Source organism: Nyctereutes procyonoides, unplaced genomic scaffold, assembly GCF_905146905.1.
Source record: "Nyctereutes procyonoides isolate TBG_1078 unplaced genomic scaffold, NYPRO_anot_genome, whole genome shotgun sequence".
NCBI classification, from domain to species: Eukaryota; Metazoa; Chordata; class Mammalia; order Carnivora; family Canidae; genus Nyctereutes; species Nyctereutes procyonoides.
In genome coordinates, this window is record NW_026575047.1 from 296,718 (window position 1) to 315,054 (window position 18,337).

Below are 18,337 nucleotides of genomic sequence, written 5' to 3' on the forward strand. Positions count from 1 at the left end.
CGCCGCGGCTCTGGGGACGGCTTCCGGTCGTCGCGCTCCGGGCGGCCGCGGCGGGGAGCGGGCTGGCGGAGAGAGGCCTGGCTCCCGGTCGGCGCCCCGCTGTCCCCCAGGCGGCCGTGCCCGCGGACGCGCCCCGTGCGGCTCCTCCGCGTCCGTGCGCCGCGGCCCCCGGCTCGGTGTGCGGGGCAGTGTGGGGGCTCGCGTGTCCCGGGGGCCGGAGAAACCGAGCACAGCGCGGGCTGCGGCTGCCGGAGGGGCGGATCCGGAGCCCCGACGCCGGGTGGCGCGATCAGCAGCCCCTCGGGTAAGACGTTCCCCGCTGAGAACACGCGCTCCCCGGGGCCGCCTCTCGGCCCGGGCGGGGGGGGGTGGGGAGCCGCGGCGGGGGCGGGGACAGGGTGCAGCCGGTGTGAGCCCGCGTGCAGGGGCGGGGCGCGGGAACCAGGCCGGGCTGGCACAGCGTGTCCCCGTGTGCAGGGTCAGGGCGCAAGAACCAGTCCTGGAGGCACAGGTGTGTCCCCGTGTGCAGGGTCAGGGCGCGGGAACCCGTCCTGGAGGCACAGGTGCGTCCCCATGTTCAGGGTCAGGGCGCGGGAACCAGGCCGGGCTGGCACAGTGTGTCCCCGTGTGCAAGGTCAGGGCGCGGGAACCAGGCCGGGCTGGCACAGTGTGTGCCCATGTGCAGGGTCAGGGCGCGGGAACCAGGCCGGGCTGGCACAGTGTGTCCCCGTGTGCAGGTCAGGCGCAGGACCAGCCGGCTGCACAGTGTGTCCCATGTGCAGGTCAGGGCGCGGAACCAGGCCGGGCTGGCACAGGTGTGTCCCTGTGCAGGTCGGTGCAGGAACCAGGCCGGGCTGGCACAGTGTGTCCCCGTGTGCAGGGTCAGGGCGCAGGAACCAGGCTGGGCTGGCACAGGTGTGAGCCCATGTGCAGGGTCAGGGCGCAAGAACCAGTCCTGGAGGCACAGGTGTGTCCCCGCGTGCAGACCAGGCCGGCTGGCACAGGTGTGAGCCAGTGCAGGTAGGTGCGGGACCAGGCCGGGCTGGCACAGCGTGTCCCCGTGTGCAGGGTCAGGGCGCAGGAACCAGTCCGGGCTGGCACAGTGTGTCCCCGTGCAGGTCAGGGCGCGGAACCAGGCTGGGCTGGCACAGGTGTGAGCCCATGTGCAGGTCAGGCGCAGACCAGTCCTGGGCACAGGTGTGTCCCCAGTGCAGGGTCAGGCGCAGGAACCAGGCCGGCTGGCACAGGTGTGAGCCCATGTGCAGGGTCAGGGCGCAAGAACCAGTCCTGGAGGCACAGGTGTGTCCCCGCGTGCAGGGTCAGGGCGCAGGAACCAGGCCGGGCTGGCACAGGTGTGAGCCCATGTGCAGGGTCAGGGCGCAAGAACCAGTCCTGGAGGCACAGGTGTGTCCCCACGCAGGTCAGGGCAGGAACCAGGCCGGGCTGGCACAGGTGTGAGCCCATGTGCAGGGTCAGGGCACAAGAACCAGTCCTGGAGGCACAGGTGTGTCCCCGCATGCAGGAACCAGGCCGGGCTGGCACAGTGTGTGAGCCCCATGTGCAGGTCAGGCGGGACCAGGTGGCTGGCACAGGTGTGAGCCCCATGTGCAGGTTAGGGCGCGGGGACCAGGCCGGGCTGGCACAGCGTGTCCCCGTGTGCAGGGTCAGGGCACAGGAACCAGACCGGGCTGGCACAGTGTGTCCCCGTGTGCAGGGTCAGGGCGCAGGAACTGGTGCAGTGCATGGGTGTCCTCTGCATGGAGATGAAGAGAGCAGACACGGAGCAGGCAGGAGGGGCTGGAACGCTCAGGGTAGGCGCACCTGGGCGGCTCAGTGGCTGAGCATCTGCCTTCGGCTCAGGGCGTGATCCTGGGGTCCCGGGATGGAGTCCCACATGGGCTCCCCACAGGGAGCCTGCTTCACTTCCTTCTTCTCTCCGTATCTCGAGAGCAAATATATAAAATTTTTAAAAACAACAACACCCTCAGGGCGTTGACCAGGCTTTGGTGAAGGAGCGACCAGGAAATGGAAGCACCGCTTAAGAGTGAAGTAGAAGAAGAAACAAAAGCTGTACCTTGGACTTGGCAACAATGCAATGACCTTGGGACCTTTCCAGCATAGTTCCATTGAGTGTGGGGTGAAAGAGGAAAAGGCAGTGAAGAGCTGGGGTGACTCAGGAGGTCGGGCTGCAGAGCAGTGGGAGGCAGAACCAGGGTGCAGGGTGGCGGTGCTCTACATGGGAGACCTCTGAGCAGCTCGGAGCTGATGGGAGGGAGCCCGTGGGGCAGGAAAGTCAGCACAGAGGAGGGAAGAACAACAAATCAGTCCCTGGAAGACGGCAGGGGAATGACACCCAGAAGACAAGCCCTTTTCATTGTAAAGGCGGGAGGGAAGATGGGTGCAGTTGCAGGCAGCCTTGTGTGCTTATTGGGATGAAAGTGAAGGAATTCTCCGACAGCTTCTGTTTCATGAGAACAAGAGAAACAAACATCTACTGAAAACCAGAAGGGAGCTAAGCTAAGGGTTAAGCAGCGTGGAAAAGATAATGGAAAATCGTTCTTGTGGAAAACCTGGTGCATGACTCACTAGAAAGCATGGTAGAGGTTGACGCTTCATTTGAATTTGGAGGCTGTGAATTTATCCTCCTGTGACCCAGGATCAGGTGAGTTTTAAATGGCGTAATTACTTTGGAGACCAGAGTTTCCTCAGATCTTTTATTTCATAAATACATTTTTTAAAGATTTTGTTTATTTATTCATGAGAGACAGAGAGAGGCAGAGACACAGGCCGAGGGAGAAGCAGGCTCCCTGTGGGGAGCCCGACGTGGGACTCGATCCCAGGACCCCGGGGTCACAACCTGAGCCAAAGGCAGACGCTCAGCTGCTGAGCCACCCAGGTGCCCCTTATTCCATAAATGTTTATGCAGCACCTCTGTAGACTGGCACTGCACAGATGCTGTAGGGACACCGTGGTAATTCAAAACTGTATCTCCACGCCGTACTTCTCTCCTGAACTCTGAGACCTTGGTTGTTAGATACCTCATCTTCTACAGACATGTTTAAAACTGGATTTATGGTCTTCATCTGCAAGCCTGTTCCTCTATGGATATCACAACAAAGAACACTGCCAGAAATTAAGAGAATCATTTCGGAATGATGCAGTACACTTATCAAAAAAAGATGTGATAATTCTAAACAGCTTTGCACCTAATAATAAAGCTTTAGAATACATGAGGCAAATCAATTTTTTTTTTAACAAAACCCAATTGTAAATTGGAGTTGTAGATTTAGTCGGAAATTTCCATTCCCCTTTCACAACATATGATAAAACAAGTACTCAGAAAATCAGCGAGGATATAGTTCAATGACACCATCAACCAACTTGACCTAATGGACATTTATGGAACGTTTTACGCAGTACGAGCAAAATACAAATCTTCAAGTATGTAAAGAACAGTTACCAAGATGGATCGTATTCTGGGCTATGAAACAAATACGTTCTCTGACCACAATGCAATTAAGTTAGAAATCAGTAGTAGATACCTGGAAAATCTAAATACTTGGAAACTGAATGACTCACTTCTAAATTACCCATGGGTCAAGGAGAAATCAGAAGGAAAATTAGAATTTTGAAGTTAATTAAAATAAACAGCATTTAAAAATTTGTGGAATGTAGTCAGAACAATACTAGAAGATAGTTCTCAAACCAATAATTTCAGCCATTTGTCTTAAGAAACAAGAAAAACAAGAGTAAGTGAAACCTAAACTAAGTACAAAAAGGGAGAATGGTTAATGTCAGAGTGGAAACCAATGAAATAGAAAACAAAAACAGAGAAAATCAGTGACAACAAAAGCTGATTCTTTGAGAAGATCTATAAAATAGAGAAATCCCTGGCCGTCTTGAACCGGAAAAAAAGACGAATTAACAGTATCAGTAATAATAAGTGACATCAGTGCTAAAAGGATAATCAGAGCGCAGGAACACCTTTATGCCCACAAACTCAGCAGCTTATATTAAAAGAACAAAATCCTTTTAAGACATTACCATGGCTTGCTCACTCAAGAAAAAAAATAGATAACTTGAATAGTTTCATATCTATTAAAGCTTCATGTCTATTAAAGCACTGAATTTATAGTTTAAAAACTAGAAATAGGGCAGCCCCAGTGGCTCAGCGGTTTAGCGCCGCCTTCAGCCCAGGGCCTGATCCTGGAGACCTGGGATCCAGCCCCACGTCGGGCTCCCTGTGTGGAGCCTGCTTCTCCCTCTGCCTGCCTCTCTGCCTCTGTCTGTGCCTCTCATGAATAAATAAAATTTTAAAAAATAAAAACTACAAATAATACAAATTCTGCATAGACTTCTAATTGAAGGAAGTATTAACCAAACATTCTATAAGGACAGCGTTATTTTGACACTGAAATTTGACAAAGACATTACTAGAAAAGAAAAATAAAGACTAATATCTTTTGTGGACAGAAATTACACAATTCTTTTAATACATTTTTTAGCAAGTGGAGTCTAACACTATAAAAAGGATAGTACAACAGAACCAAGTGTGGTTTATCCCAGGAATAGAAAGTTAGCTTAGCATTTGAAGATTGATTAATGTAGTTTACACTATTAACACTGAAAAAGAAAAGCATATGGATCATCTTAACACAGAAAAAAACCATGGATTTTATCATGTTTTAATTTTTTTAAAAAAATGTCAGCAAACTAGGAATGAAATGAAACTTCCTCAACATTTTTGGTGCTCCTGAGTGGCTCAGTTGGTTGAGCATCCGACTCTTGATTTCAGCTCCGGTCATGCATCATGATCTCAGGGTTGTGAATTCGGGTTGCATCTGTCTCTGCACTGAGCTTAGAGCCTGCTTGAGACTCTCCTTCTCCCTCTGTGCCTCCCCACCACGTGCATGTGTTTCTCTCTCTCTCTCTCTCAATAAGTAAGGTATTTAAAAATAATAATAAGGGCATCTTTGAAAAGCCTGTATCTGACATGCAGAATAACAAAAGACTGGATCAGAAAGAAGCCAGAGGTGTCAGGTCTTGCACTTCTATTCAGCATTGTATAGGAAATTCTAGCCAGTGTAGTAAGTCAAGAAAAAAAGCTTCCAGATTGGAAATACCAAGTAAAATTGTTTATGAAGATGACATACTCATTTGTATGTCATAATAGTACCAATCTTGGTACTATTCACATTTGGGGCCAGATAATTCCTTGTGGAGGTGAAGGGGTGGCATTATCTATGCGTTGTTGGACATTTAGCAGCACCCCTACCGCTATCCCCAGATACCATTAACACACATCACTTGTCACAACCAGAGATGTCTCCAGACATTGCCAGGTGTCCCTCGAGGGACATTACCACCGTCAGTTGACACCCACTACTCTATGTAAAAAAAACCAAGTGGGATCTACAGAAAGAGCTACGAGAACTAGTTAGCTACAAGAGCTAGCTAAACTTAGCAGGATTGCAGGGTACAAAATTAATATGTAAAAAACGAATCCCATTATTTCTAGATTACTGGCAACAGATAGTGGAAGTTGAAATGAATTTGGGGAAAATACCATTTACAACATCATCAAAAAATATTAAATGCATGAAAAAATGTGCAAGACTTATACGCTGAAAACGAAAGAACTTGGCTGAGAGAAATTAAAGACCTTACTGAACGGAGAGCATGCACCATATTCATAAATGAGATTCTCAAAACTATAGATTCAGTGCAAGTCCCGACAAAATCCAGCAAACTTTTTTTTTTTAATTTATTCATTCATAGAGACACATACACACACACACACACACAGAGGCAGGCTCCATGCAGGGAGCCCGACGTGGGACCCGATCCCGGGTCTCCAGGATCACACCCCGGGCCGCAGGCAGCGCTAAACCGCTGAGCCACCAGAGCTGCCCCCCAGCAAACTTTTTGTAAAAACTGACACACTGATTCTAAAATTAATTTAGAACTGCAGAGGAAATAGAATAGGCCAGACAGGTTTGAACAAGGACAAGTTCTGGGACTTCCATTGTCCAACTTCAGTGCTCATTATAAAGCCACAGCAATTCCAGCCCATGTGGTACTGATTTAAGGTACATAAGTAAATCAGTGCACCAGAATGGTCAGAAATTGGCTCACAAGTATATATAAGTTCAGTTGATTTTTGACAAAGGAATAAAAGCAATTGAAGAGAATAGACCTCAAAAAATGATGGTGGAAAAATTGGATATCTGTATGTTAAAAATGTTAATGCATATCTTGCACTATTATACAAAAATTAACTCAAACCGTCATACATCTAAATGTGATACACAGGGCAGCCCAGGTGGCTCACTGGTTTGGTGCCGCCTTCGGCCCAGGGATATGATCCTGGGGTCCTGGGTTCGAGGCCCGCATCCGTTGCTTCATATTCTCACTGTTGTCATTTTGTCATCTGGCGTGTCCCACTCTGAGAGCTTTCCCACACTCAGTGCTCCCACAGCGCCCTACTGTGTGCTGTGTCTGCTGTACTGTTGGGTGATTGTCCTATCCATCCATGTTTGCCTCTAATGCCCAGCACAGTGCCTGATGCCTTACGGGGTCATAAGCTGTCAGTTACCCCCCTCTCTGCTATGTGAAATTTTCTCTGTTATGTGAAATTATAAGGAGCTTCTCCTCCTTATTCCCATCAGGATTTTAAAATTCTTAGTCTCTTTCATCTTAAAAGAAACAAAAAACCGTCCCTCCAACTCCTTGCTCCTCTCTACTCAGTCTTGTATTCTTTCTTTTATTACCATGAGGCTTAAAAACTTGTGTATGATGAAAGTAACATGTCATCAACATGTTCTGAACAGGTATGCTGGGACTAGTTTTTGTGGGTTTTTTACTCTGATAAATAAAATACACATAATAAAATTTACTATCTTAACCATTTTAAGTGTGCAGTTCAGTGACATTAAGTACATTTGCACAGTTGGAGGACTCAGTCTCCCAGATATCCAGACCTACTATGAAGCTGTAATCAAGGTGGTATGGCAAGGGGACAGGTACATAATCAGTTACGGAATAGATACTCCCAAGATAGACCCACACAGATATGGCCAGTTAACGTTTGACCAAAATGCAAAGGCAGTTCAGTGGAGAGAGGATAGTCTTTTCAACAAGTGGTATTAAAATAATCAAACATCCGGGATCCCTGGGTGGCACAGCGGTTTAGCGCCTGCCTTTGGCTCAGGGCGCGGTCCCAGAGACCCGGAATCGAATCCCACGTCGGGCTCCCAGTGCATGGAGCCTGCTTCTCCCTCTGCCTGTGTCTCTGCCTCCCTCTCTCTCTCTCTCTGTGTGTGACTATTGTAAATAAATACAAATCTAAAAAAAAAATAAAAATAATCAAATATCCACCTGCAAAAAAGGGAAGCTCCAAATATACCTTGAATGTTGTATAAAAACTAACAATAATTTATGAAAATTATAAAATAGATACAAATCTATCATACACTGAAAGGAAGAGCTAAAACTTTAGAACCTCTGGAAGAAAATGGGAGATCTTTGTCATCTTGAGTAAAGCAAAGCATTGTTAGATATGACACCATAAGGATGATCCATGAAAGAAAAGTTGAAAAAAAAAGAAAAGTTGAGGTGGACTGCATCAAAATTTAAAGCTTCTGCGCACCTACCGTCTGGTAAGAGAATGACCGTGAGCCACAGACTGCGGGCAAGTATTTGCAAAACACATACCTAACAAAGAACTTTTAGTCAGCAGATACAAAGAACTCTTAAAACTCAGTAACAACGCAAATAACTTCCAAAAAATGAACCAAAAATTCTAACAGGCACTTTGCCACAAAAGGTACACAGATAAAAAAAACATGGAAATGCCCAATTAAGTCAGCAGCGAAATGCCAGGGAAGATACACTACACATCTGTTAGCACAGCTAAAATAAAAGTTAACTTAAAAAAAAAAAATCCTCCGGACTAAGTGCCGGGAAGGATGAGGAGCGACCGCAATTTTCATGCCTGGCGGGGGCGGGGGGCGGCGGGGCGACAGCACAGCTCCTGGGGTGAGCAGTTTGCAGCTTCTTATAAAGTGAAACTTGCATTTACCCAAGAGAAATAAAAACACGTTTACAGAAATACTTGTGTGCAAGTATTTATAGTGGCTTTATTCGAGACCACCAAAAACTAGAAACAACTCAGCCTGTCCAGCTAGCAAATGGGAGAATAAAGGGTCCATCCACGCGGTGGGATCCACTACACTGCAGTACAAAATACAACACTGATGCTCTCCAGACGTGGATGGATCTCGAGCGCGTGGCGCTGAGTAAAAGAAGCCAGGCTCGAAAGGTTCCATGCGTAGGAGTCCACTCAAGCGACAGTCTGGGAGGGGCAAACTGATAGGGCTGGTGGCCAGGACTTGGGGGGGGGGGGGCGTGGCCACAGAGGGCGTGCTTGGGGACCGAAGTGCTTTGGGACCCTGGTCGTGGCGACACACCTGCGTGCATTTGTCAGACCTTCAGGGACCTGTACACCAGAGTGAGAAATAGATCCTAGGTACAGCTGCCAGTTAAGGCCCGTGCCCGCCCCAGCCCGCCCGGGTCAGCGCAGCGCCGTCCTGGAGTTGGTGAGTGCCGCCTGCCTGCTTCCAGGCTCTGACTGCGTGTTCGTGACCTCACAGGAGGACAGCGGGTCGCTGTAAACCTTCCTATAAACGTGTAATTTACTACGTGTACTTTTTCTGCAACATGTTTCATTTCTCGGCATTGGGTTTCCGAGTTTTATACCTGTGCATCTATTTCATTTATCTGCACTTCCTGTCCCAGTCCCTCGGGCCTCCGTGACAAAACCCCACGGATGGGGCCAAAGGGCGGCCCGGATTTCTCCCGGCTCTGGGGGCAGAAGTCCGAGATCCAGGGGGCGGCCGCCTCCCCTTCCCGGCCTTCTCGCTGTGTCCTCCCTTGGAGGCGGCCGTGATCTCCCCTGTCCCCCTCTTCTGTGAGGACCCGTGACCTCCCTAAGCACCCCCACCCCGTCCTGATACCATCCCACAGCGGGTTAGGGCTTCGTCACGGGAGTTCGGGGGATGCAGACGTCAGTTCTCGGCACTTTTGAACAATTCGTTTAGTGTTTAACAATAGGATGTTTTGATGTTCATTAAAATTACGCACCAGTGCACATCCTGCACGTCTCCTTGTGCACACACCTGAGGCTGCACCTAGACCTGGCGTTGCCCCCTTGTAGGGTGTGCACATCACACTTCATTAACTTCCAGGTGTCTCCAGAGGCCTGTGGCATCCTGGACATCCCTGCCCAAGCCTGTGTCCCTACAGCCTCGTCACTTGACAGGCTCCTGCGGACTTAGTGGTACCTCAAGGTTTTCCCTTGCGTTTCCCTAGTTGCGGATGAAGCTGAATACCTTCTATGTTTGTTCCCAGTTTGTTTTTCCTGTCCGGAAATTGCCAGTAAGCCTCCTTTGTTTCTGTGGTGCGGCTGGTTTGTGTTGTGTCCTGTCCTTGCGAGGGCTGGCACTTTGTTTTACTGCAAGCCGCTGGGGCTCGGTCCCATAGGACACCCCACGTGTCGTCCACGGCCATACCGCCCTGAACATGCCCAATCTCGTCTGATCTTGGAAGCTGAGCAGGGTCCGGCCTGGTTAGTCCTGGGATGCAGGAACATCCCACCTCTAGGATAAAAGCGTCTGACCGCACAGTGGTCTGGTGTTGGGGTCAAGGGCTTCGGGCTGGTGACACAGCGTGTAGAGTGCCAGCCGTGTGCCTGTGCACCTTCTCTTGTTTCTCCCATTGCTACAGGCTCCAAGCGTGGCTCCCAGATGACAGCACTCACAGTGAAGTGATGCCCTTCCTGCAGGCTGGAAATGCAGGGGCCTCCTGGGAGAGGACAGGGGGCAGGGACTCTTCCTGCCCCGCAGAGGGGTCCTGCTAACCACCACTGAGCCTGAGCCCCCTTCTGGAGGGGGCGTCCTGCTCTCAGGCACCAGCCCACCGTGTGTCACGGCTGAAGCCAGCAGGGGTGGATCTCCAGTGGCACTCTGGCCCGCTCAGACCTGTGCTTCTTCCCAGGCCCCACCATGTCCGGACCCCAGACCCCAGAACCGACCCTCAGTGTACAGGGGGACTCCCCCATGGGCACGAGGGATGAGGACGCTGCTGATGGCATCCAGCACTCACATCGCATGCTCAGCTTCAGTGACGCACTCCTGTCCATCATCGCCACCGTGATGGTCCGTGTGGGGCCCCACCCGGAGCCCCCTCTCACATCGGGACCCTGGTCCTACCCTCTCAAGATAGCCTTCTGGTAGAGCTTGGCCAGCATCGACCCTGCCCTGTCTCAGCAGTGTCCTTGGGGTCCCCCAGCCACTCAGGCAGCTGGATGGGTGGGGGAGCAGTCCAGCACTGGCCCGAGTCCCTGACCCGGGGCATCCGAGGAGTGGTCTGTGCACAGCCCAAGAAATGCCCCTTGGTTCTTTTTGTGTCTTTGCGGTCCTAGATCCTGCCTGTGACCCACACGGAGATCTCCCCGGAACAGGTACTTGGGGACAACATCTGCAGCATCCTGTGAGGGTGAGGTGCAGGAGGCTCCCTCAGTCCGTGAGCCCGTCCAGGCTCCCCAAGATGTGCCTGGCTGGCGGGCCTGGGCCAGCTCGTCTTCTCCCTCAGCAGCCCTGGCTGGCCCCCATCCTGGCCCCCAGACAGGGGTAGACCATCGGGCTTCTGGTTGTGTCGCTCACGGCGCACGTGGAGGGGCTGCGGGCAGCCTGCAGCCTCCGTGCCCAGGGACGGGGTGGGGGGGTCCATCATGGAAGTCCGTGGGAAGCAGGGTTTTCCAAAGCAGAGTCTCCGTTTATGTTATGAACAGAATTCTTCTGATTTATAAAGTAAGTAGTGACACACAGCGCCTCGAAAGCTGACGCGATTTTGGAGGACTCTTGAGAGTCCCTGTGCGTGCGTGTGTGGGCGTGCCTTGCTCACCCCCCAGCGTAAGCGAGGGTGCAGGTGAGGCCCAGGGGAGTGAGGCGCGAGGTGCTGGGCCTGCTGGGCCCCCTGAGCACGCTTAGCCTGGATGCTGCTGGGATTCACAGGAGCCGCTTACATGTTGTCTTTTTCATCTGCGGAAACCTGGCAGTCGTACCGCGGGTAGGGTTTTGAAGAGAATTCGGTGGAAATGCAGGTGTAGCCTGGTGCCAGCAGCCAGCACCCAGCGGGTGGGTGGAGGCCTGGTGCCACTTTGGGCTTTAGTCACCCCTTTTCAAAGAAGGCCTGGGACCCAGTGGGGCCCTGTTGCTCGCCTGGCTGTGCTCGGCTCCAGAACCTTCTTGGGGGAGGGCTTGGCCAGCCAGAGACCTCAGGATGGGGTGTGGGTGAGGGGCACCTGGGGGCTCTGTCGGTTAAGCATCGACTCCTGGTTTTGGCTCAAGTCCTGATCTCATGGATGGTGGGATTGGGCCCTGTGTCGGGCTCTGCAGGGAGTCAGCTCCTCTCCTCCCTCTGCCCCTCCCCACCCTGCAACGTGCTCGCTCTCCCTCAAAGAAATTAAATAAAATATTAAAAAAAAAAAAAATGGAGTGTGGATGTGTGAGCAGGAGATGCCGGGGGATAGCGCAGGGAGGTGTGTGGGCTGAACCTCCCTGTCTGCAGTGGGTGTGTGACTGGTTCATGGGGAAGCTGGGAGCCAGAAAGCTGTGCAGGGGTCTGGGGATGCCGTCGGGGAGACCCTGCCGGAGGGTGTCTGCCAGCGGGGGCTCCTCCCCACTCGAAGGGGAGGGCGAGGCAAGGCCCCGAAAACCTAGCAATTCAGAAACTGAGTCCACGGTGAAGCCCTGGGGTGCTGGGGGAGACACCCAGCTGAGGGTAAAGAACCAGCCCGGGGCGCCTGGGGACTCCGTCGGTGGAGCGTCTGCCTTGGGCTCAGGTCATGATCCCGGGTTCCTCGGTTCAAGTCCCGCATCAGGCTCCCTGCTCCCCCGGGCTTCTGCTTCTCCCTCTGCCTCTGCTCCTCCTCCTGCTCCTGTGCTCTCTCTCTGTCAAATAAATAAATAAAATCTTAAAAAGAAAGAAAAAAAAACAGCAAAAATGGTAAAGCAATGAGTTTTCCACTTGAGTTTTTCCTTCAGAAGCATCAGATCCTTCTCACGATTTCAGGGGTCCCAGCCTTGTGTCCAGCCCATTTGCTCTGTCCCCAGTGTGCCTCCAGGTCCCTTCCCAGCTGGGGGAGGTGGTGCCACGACCTCACCGGGCTCCACGGCCGGTTGGCAGCCTTGCTCTGGACCGGGGAGTGCCGAGCCCCAAGAGCTGCCATTGCCACGGGAGGCTCCAGAGTAGATCCCCAAATAGGCATCGGGGCGTCGGGGGGCTGGGCTAGAGGCCCCTCCGAGAAGGGCAGGTGGGCACCTTCCTCGGGCCCCGGTGCGGCCGGCTCTGATGGTGATGCTCTTCTGTTCCACCAGTTTGACAAAAGTATACAGAAGCTTCTAGCGACCAGGATTGCTGTCTATCTGATGACGTTTCTCATTGTGACTGTGGCCTGGGCAGCACACACGAGGTACGGACTCAGGCTGAGGCGGCGTCGCGGCGGCTCCCTCGGGGCGTGTGCCTCCGCGTGACGACGACAGGGCCCGGGACGGTCCAGGGAAGGGCTGGACTGGACGGGGCGGCCCTGCGCGGCCCACACCGTGCACCGTCCCGTCCAGGTCTCCGGCGAGGAGGCTGCGGGAGGCTCGCCCCTAAGCCAGAGCTTTCTCGAGGAGGACGGGTTCCTGGCGACCCGAGCCCCAGGGGACCCCCGAGCGGGGCAGGAGGGCTCCCAGGAACGGAGCGGGGGCGGGCTGTGAGCCCAGCGCCCTGCAGAGGAGGCTGCAGGTTGGGGGCTGGGCTCGCAGGGGTGAGGAGTCACAGCCGGCCCGTGTGCTCGTGCTGGTGGCCGTGCAGGACACGCGGCGTCTCCCTGTGCGCTGGCCCGGCCGAGGCCGCCCTCCCGCACCACAGCTCCCAGAGCGGCCAGGTCCGCCCGGGCCTCCCGGCTGGACGGTCCCCTGGGCTCAGCGGGTGGCCGGGGCTGCTGTCCCCAGAGCCCGCCCTGAGTACCGAACCCACCACCCCCGCCCGGAACGGGGGCTGAGGTCCGTGGGGCTGCCCCGCACCTGAGTCGCCCCTTGCTGAGCTCCCGCCTGCCCCCGGCCCGGGTGCGGTTTCCTGTTCCCGCCGCCCTGGCCCCCCAAGGGCCGTCTGCCTCAGCGGGCTTGGAGGATGACCTCTCGGGGAGGATTTCCTTTCTTAAAAGTGATCGTTGGACACGAGGCCTGAAGGAGTCCCCCGTGGTGTCCAACACACCCAGGGCACGTGGGGCGCCTCCCGCGGGTGCGTCCCCCTCCGCAGCCCCCAGCACCAGCGCGTGCATCGGGGGCTTCTCACACCCAGCCACGCGCCCCAAGTTAGGGGACTCGGAAATGTGAGGGGCTTGGGTCTCCTGTTGTATTTTCAATGTCTTCCAACCCGCGTGTGCTAGCTAGTAGTTTAAGTGTAGAAACGACATGTTTGGGGCCCCTGGGGGCTCAGTCAGTTAAGCGTGTGGCTCTTGATTTCGGCTCAGGTCGCGATCCCAGGGTCGTGAGACCCAGCCCCACGTCGGGCTCCACGCCGGGTGTGCAGCCTCCTTAAGATCCTCCCCCGCTGCCCCCATGACACCTTTTACTGCTGTTCTAACCCGCGAACGGGGGGCCCGTGTGACGCTGTTAGAGCCTCTGTTGACAGCACGTCTTCCTGATTTTCTCACACGGTTTAGACTGTTCCAGGTTGTTGGGAAGATAGATGACACGCTTGCCTTGCTCAACCTGGTGAGTCCTTTCGTTTCTTGAGAAACGATGACGTTCGGAGGCCCGTCCTCCTAGGAGGGCCAGCAGGACTCGGCCTTTCCGGCGCCCGCCACCCCCCCCACCCCCGGCTCCTCGCGCGTCCTTCCTGCAGGCGCCCCTGTGGGCGGTGAGGGGTGAGCTGCCCGGGGCGAGGACTCGGACGTGACATGGCTCCGAGGGGGCGCCGCCAGAGGTCCCCCGGGCAGCAGGGCCTCCGGGCGCCACGCAGCCGGCCTGCAGCGCCTGCCTGCCTCCCCTTCCTCCCCCAGGCCTGCATGATGACCATCACCTTCCTGCCGTTCACCGTGAGTACCTGCGGCAGCCTCCCGGGCGACACGCTCGGCCCGGGGAACATCCTCCGCAGGAGCCCTCAGCCCGGCTGGGCGGCCCCAGGCCCGAGCACGGAGCTGAAAAGAGGAGAAGAGCTCACGGGGAGCTGCTCCGGGGTTTCCGGGCTGGTTGAGGAGGGGAGGCCTCCAGGGGTCCCGGGGGGCCCGCAGTGGCGGGGACACCTGCCGGCACCCACGCTCAGGGCTGACAGCTGTGGCCTGGGCCTGCTGCATGGCCGGGAGCATTGGCCTCCGGCTCCGGGGCTGCGGAACCTGGTCGTGTCTTGTCTTGGTGTTTGCAGTTTTCCTTAATGGTGACGTTCCCCGACGTGCCTCTGGGCATCTTCCTGTTCTGCATGTGTGTGATCGCCATCGGGGCCGTGCAGGTAGGCACCCGGCCTGCCGCCCCCACCTGCTCGTCCTCCTGGAGCACGCGTGATGTACACGTGTTGTGCACGTGCGCAGGATGTGGTGCGTTGGTGCCGTGGTGTTGTGCCCTCGGGACACGCTGTACAGCGACTGCCCCCGGCCACCTGCTGCGGGGTGACCCAAGATTCCTGGAGCCTGGCCCGGAGAGCGGGTCAAAGGGGCCTCCCAGTGTCCCCAGGGCGGGGTGGGGCAAGGCGCAGAGACCACCACTCCCCCCTCCCCATGGCCCCAGGAGCAGAGCAGAGGCTCCCGTGGGGGCCTCGCAGCGGCGCCTGCGTCTCGGGCTTGTGTCCGCACACACGGTGGGGGTGCCGGCCAGCGGCCTCTGCTCGTGCCCTGCAGCCTGCCTCTCCCACAGGCGCTGATCGTGGTGTACGCCTTCCACTTTCCCTACCTCCTGAACCCCCAGATCGAGCGCGCGCCCCACAGGGCCCTCTACCGGCAGCACATCCTGCGCATCGTCCTCAGGGGCCCGGCGCTGTGCTTCGTGGCCGCCGGCTTCTCCTTGTTCTTCTACCCCTTGGTGAGTGGGGGGGCAGGGGGCGGCGAGGGGTGACCGTACCCCTGAGCAGGTGCCCCCGGGAGGCACCGGGCCCTGGCTGCCGCGGAGCACAGCTGAGGGCAAGCCCCCCCTCCGCACCCCCACACCCGCCACCAGGACCTGCTGTGCGGGGAGGAGGCCCCGGCTGGGGGAGGACACGCATGTCAGATGGGGCCAGCCAGGGACACGCTCCCCCAGTGGGCGCTCTAAGACGAGAGGGGAGGGGGGGCCCCGGCCCAGGGAGGGTCTGGCAAGGCCGCCAGGGCAGCCGACACTGGAAGGCTCCTGGGGGAGGGGTCCTGCGCCACAGCAGGCGAGAGGCACGTAGGGAGCACGAGGATCAACCCGGGGGAGCACGGAGAACGTGGGCGGAGAAGCGGAGGAAGCCCGAGGCCGGGACTGGCCGCCGGCCCTCAGGAACACCGGGCACAGCCAGTGTAGTCAGAGGTCAGGACGTCCCTGGGCCGCTCGGCCCGTCCCCACTGTACCCTTGAGTGGGTGTGTGGACGCGGAACCACGGCAGCCAGGTCGCAGGAATCAAGGGGCTCGTGCCCTGTTTTTAGCCATCAGCTAGTTTAATAGCAGCATTGTTCTGGAACACTCCGTCCTGCAGGAGTGCGGACAGATAGAGACAGGGGTGGGTTACAGGGGTGGCGGGAAGCTGCTGCGTGGCTCCTGCCTTTACCGGAGCCCCCATGAAGGACGGTGACGTCTCCCACCCAGAGCACAGCTGCGAAAATGGGGGATGTTTTCAACGTCTAGGAAACCTGTGAGATTGCAAGTTCGACACAGGCAGGCTAGCGGGGCCCCCGCCGAGCCCCGTTCCCCGAGGACGGAGCCGCATGCCGGGGGTGCGCGGCCCAGGCGTCCAGAGGCCCGGCCCCGGCAGGCAGAGCGGGGCAGGTGCACGCAGGGGCCACGAGAGGCCTTGGGCGTGTGGAGGTGCAGGGGCGCTGGCGGGGGATGCTGCAGGGGGCTCGGGGTCGGGCCGGGCGTGCTCGGCTGTGGCCTACAGCAGGCTATAGCTCTGCGTGGGGAGGGCAGGCCCAGCAGGGGACGCGTGGGGCGGGAGTCTGGAGCGCAGGGGCGGGCTGAGGCCGTGGGCACGTCCTGGTTTCAGGCGGGGCGTTCAGGGCGGCCACAGCAGCGGCTTCTGCTTGCACAGTCGGGGGTTGAGGGATGACGAGGGCCGTGGCGTGGAGGATCGGAGGGACAGCTGCAGTGGGGGGTGGCCTGGGCCAGCAGAGCCGAGGCGCGAGGTAGGCCGTGCCTGGGCTGCGGGGCAGTGTCCGGTGTGCCACCTCGTGGGGCCCGGGGGTGCCGGCGGTGACCGCGCCCGGGGGGCTGACGGCAGTGTGGGGGGACACCTGCGCCAGCACGCTGGGGAGGAGGAGGGCGGGGGCCCCGTGGCCTCGGGGTGGGGTCGGCGGGGCCATGGCGCTCCGCGGTGGCGCAGCCAGCTGTGCGGCCCCCCGCTGCCCTGTCAGCCCTCCGCCCTCCTCCCCTGCATGTGGCTCTGCCCTTGCCCCCTCACCTCCTCACCTGGAGCCCTGGGCCCACCACCGCCTGTGACCCCCCCAGGCCAGCCCGGCCCTGGCCCCGGCCCCCTCCTCCCAGATGCCCTGCTGGGTCCACCTTCCAGGCCCAGCCCCTTCTCAGCAGCCTGGGCCCGGCCACCCTCCCTCCCCGAGGACCACCTTCCTCGATGGTGCCCACGGTCCCACGGCCTGCGCCCCAGCCTGTCATGCCGGCCTCCAGTTAGACGCCACTCATGTTGATTTCTGTCCCGTGAGGCAGCCCTCGTGCTGCTCCTGCAGGGCTCAGCCTCCCCTGGAACATTCCGCGTCCACTGCCTCACACCCGGGAGGCCCGTCCCTCAGTGTGCCTGTCGCTAAGGCGCGTGACGCCGTCTGTCAGGCATGGAAACGGTCACGAGCAGATCTGTGGTGCATCTGACGTGTGCCGCTGTCCCCCTGACGGTACCGAGGACACCGTCACCGAATCCCCGTCAGGAGACCTCGCGGTACGAGGTGTGCAGGTGGGGTGGCAGGAGGAGGCCCCCCCGGGTGCTGTGAGCACCAGCAGAGCCCCGCCGGGACCTGCTGAGCCGCCTCGGGGTCAGGGACACCGGCCACCTGGCCCCACGCCCTTTGTCAGATCGCGTGGGATGTGCACGACGTACACTTGACCTCCGTGCCCTCGCCCGCTGCGCAGTTGGCGACGTCGGCTCTGATCAGGTCACCATGCAGCCGCCCCTCCACCTCCTGGAATGTTCCCATCAGCTCAACACAAGCCCCAGCCTGTTAGCAGTCACCACCCCCCTGCACCCGCTCCCTGGGACACCCTGATGCACCTCCTGCCTCTGAGTGATTCACGTACGTGGAGTCATAAAGCAGGAGGCTTCCGTGTGGCGTCTTTGATTCCACAGTGTCTCCCAGGTTTGCCCATGTGTAGCAGGCGTCAGATCTCCCTCTCTGGGCTCCTTGGGGGGACCCACGACACGTCCCTGTACACGGGGGTGCTTGTGCATCTCGGCTGCTGTGGCCGTGGGGGCCCTGCCCTCAGTGCTGGGAACCGACCCGGTCGTCCTGTGCTCCATTGAGGACCGTCCATGCGGTCTTCCACGGCGGCTGCCCCGTTACCCCCACAGTGCTCGGGGTCCAGTCCCCCACGTCCTCGCCAAGGCTCGTCGGTGTCTGCTCCGTGGAGAGCAGCTGCACCCTGGGGTGGGGGTCAGCTGGTGGTGCTGCCCGTGTCCCCCAGATGCTGCTGCTGCTCGGGGCCCCATGCAGGTTGGCCACCCTGAATCTTGGGGAAGCGTCTGCCCAGGCCGTCTGCCGCTCTGGGTTGGGGCCCGTTGTGTCCGGGCTGTGGAGGGGAGTCGGGTGCGTGCTCCCCCCCCCCCCCCCCCGCCATCTGCGCTCCTTGCGTTCCCGGCGGTACTCCCAGCACACGAGGTCCCCCAGCTGCGGAGGTTAATCCACCTGCTTTTTCTCCTGGTGCCCGAGCTCCCATCCCTGTGGAGCGGACGGCGTCTGGGTGGGACTCCTGGCACCGCCTCGCCTCCTGACCTGTCGTGGGTCTCGCGCAGTCGTACCTGCTGATGGCGATGGTCATCTTCCTCCCCTACGTCAGCAAGGCGTCCAGCTGGTGCAAGGGCAGGCTTGTGGGTAGGTGCTCGCGCGGGCCGGTGTGCG

General features: G+C 57.5%; 1 protein-coding gene across 3 annotated transcripts in view; it reads left to right on the forward strand.

The window, feature by feature from the left end:
- Nucleotides 1-18,337, forward strand: part of TMEM175 (transmembrane protein 175) — a 21,141-nt gene continuing 2,804 nt past the window's right edge. The window contains exons 1-9 of one of the 3 annotated variants that reach the window (XM_055326050.1): nucleotides 1-304; nucleotides 9,784-10,214; nucleotides 10,481-10,519; nucleotides 12,438-12,532; nucleotides 13,772-13,823; nucleotides 14,111-14,146; nucleotides 14,473-14,556; nucleotides 14,958-15,122; nucleotides 18,232-18,310. In XM_055326050.1, the coding sequence (XP_055182025.1) occupies nucleotides 10,062-10,214; nucleotides 10,481-10,519; nucleotides 12,438-12,532; nucleotides 13,772-13,823; nucleotides 14,111-14,146; nucleotides 14,473-14,556; nucleotides 14,958-15,122; nucleotides 18,232-18,310 (703 nt within the window). In that variant the 5' untranslated portion in view covers nucleotides 1-304; nucleotides 9,784-10,061. The remainder of the gene's footprint in view (nucleotides 305-9,783; nucleotides 10,215-10,480; nucleotides 10,520-12,437; nucleotides 12,533-13,771; nucleotides 13,824-14,110; nucleotides 14,147-14,472; nucleotides 14,557-14,957; nucleotides 15,123-18,231; nucleotides 18,311-18,337) is intronic. The other 2 variants (XM_055326049.1, XM_055326051.1) reach the window with 2 other exon arrangements.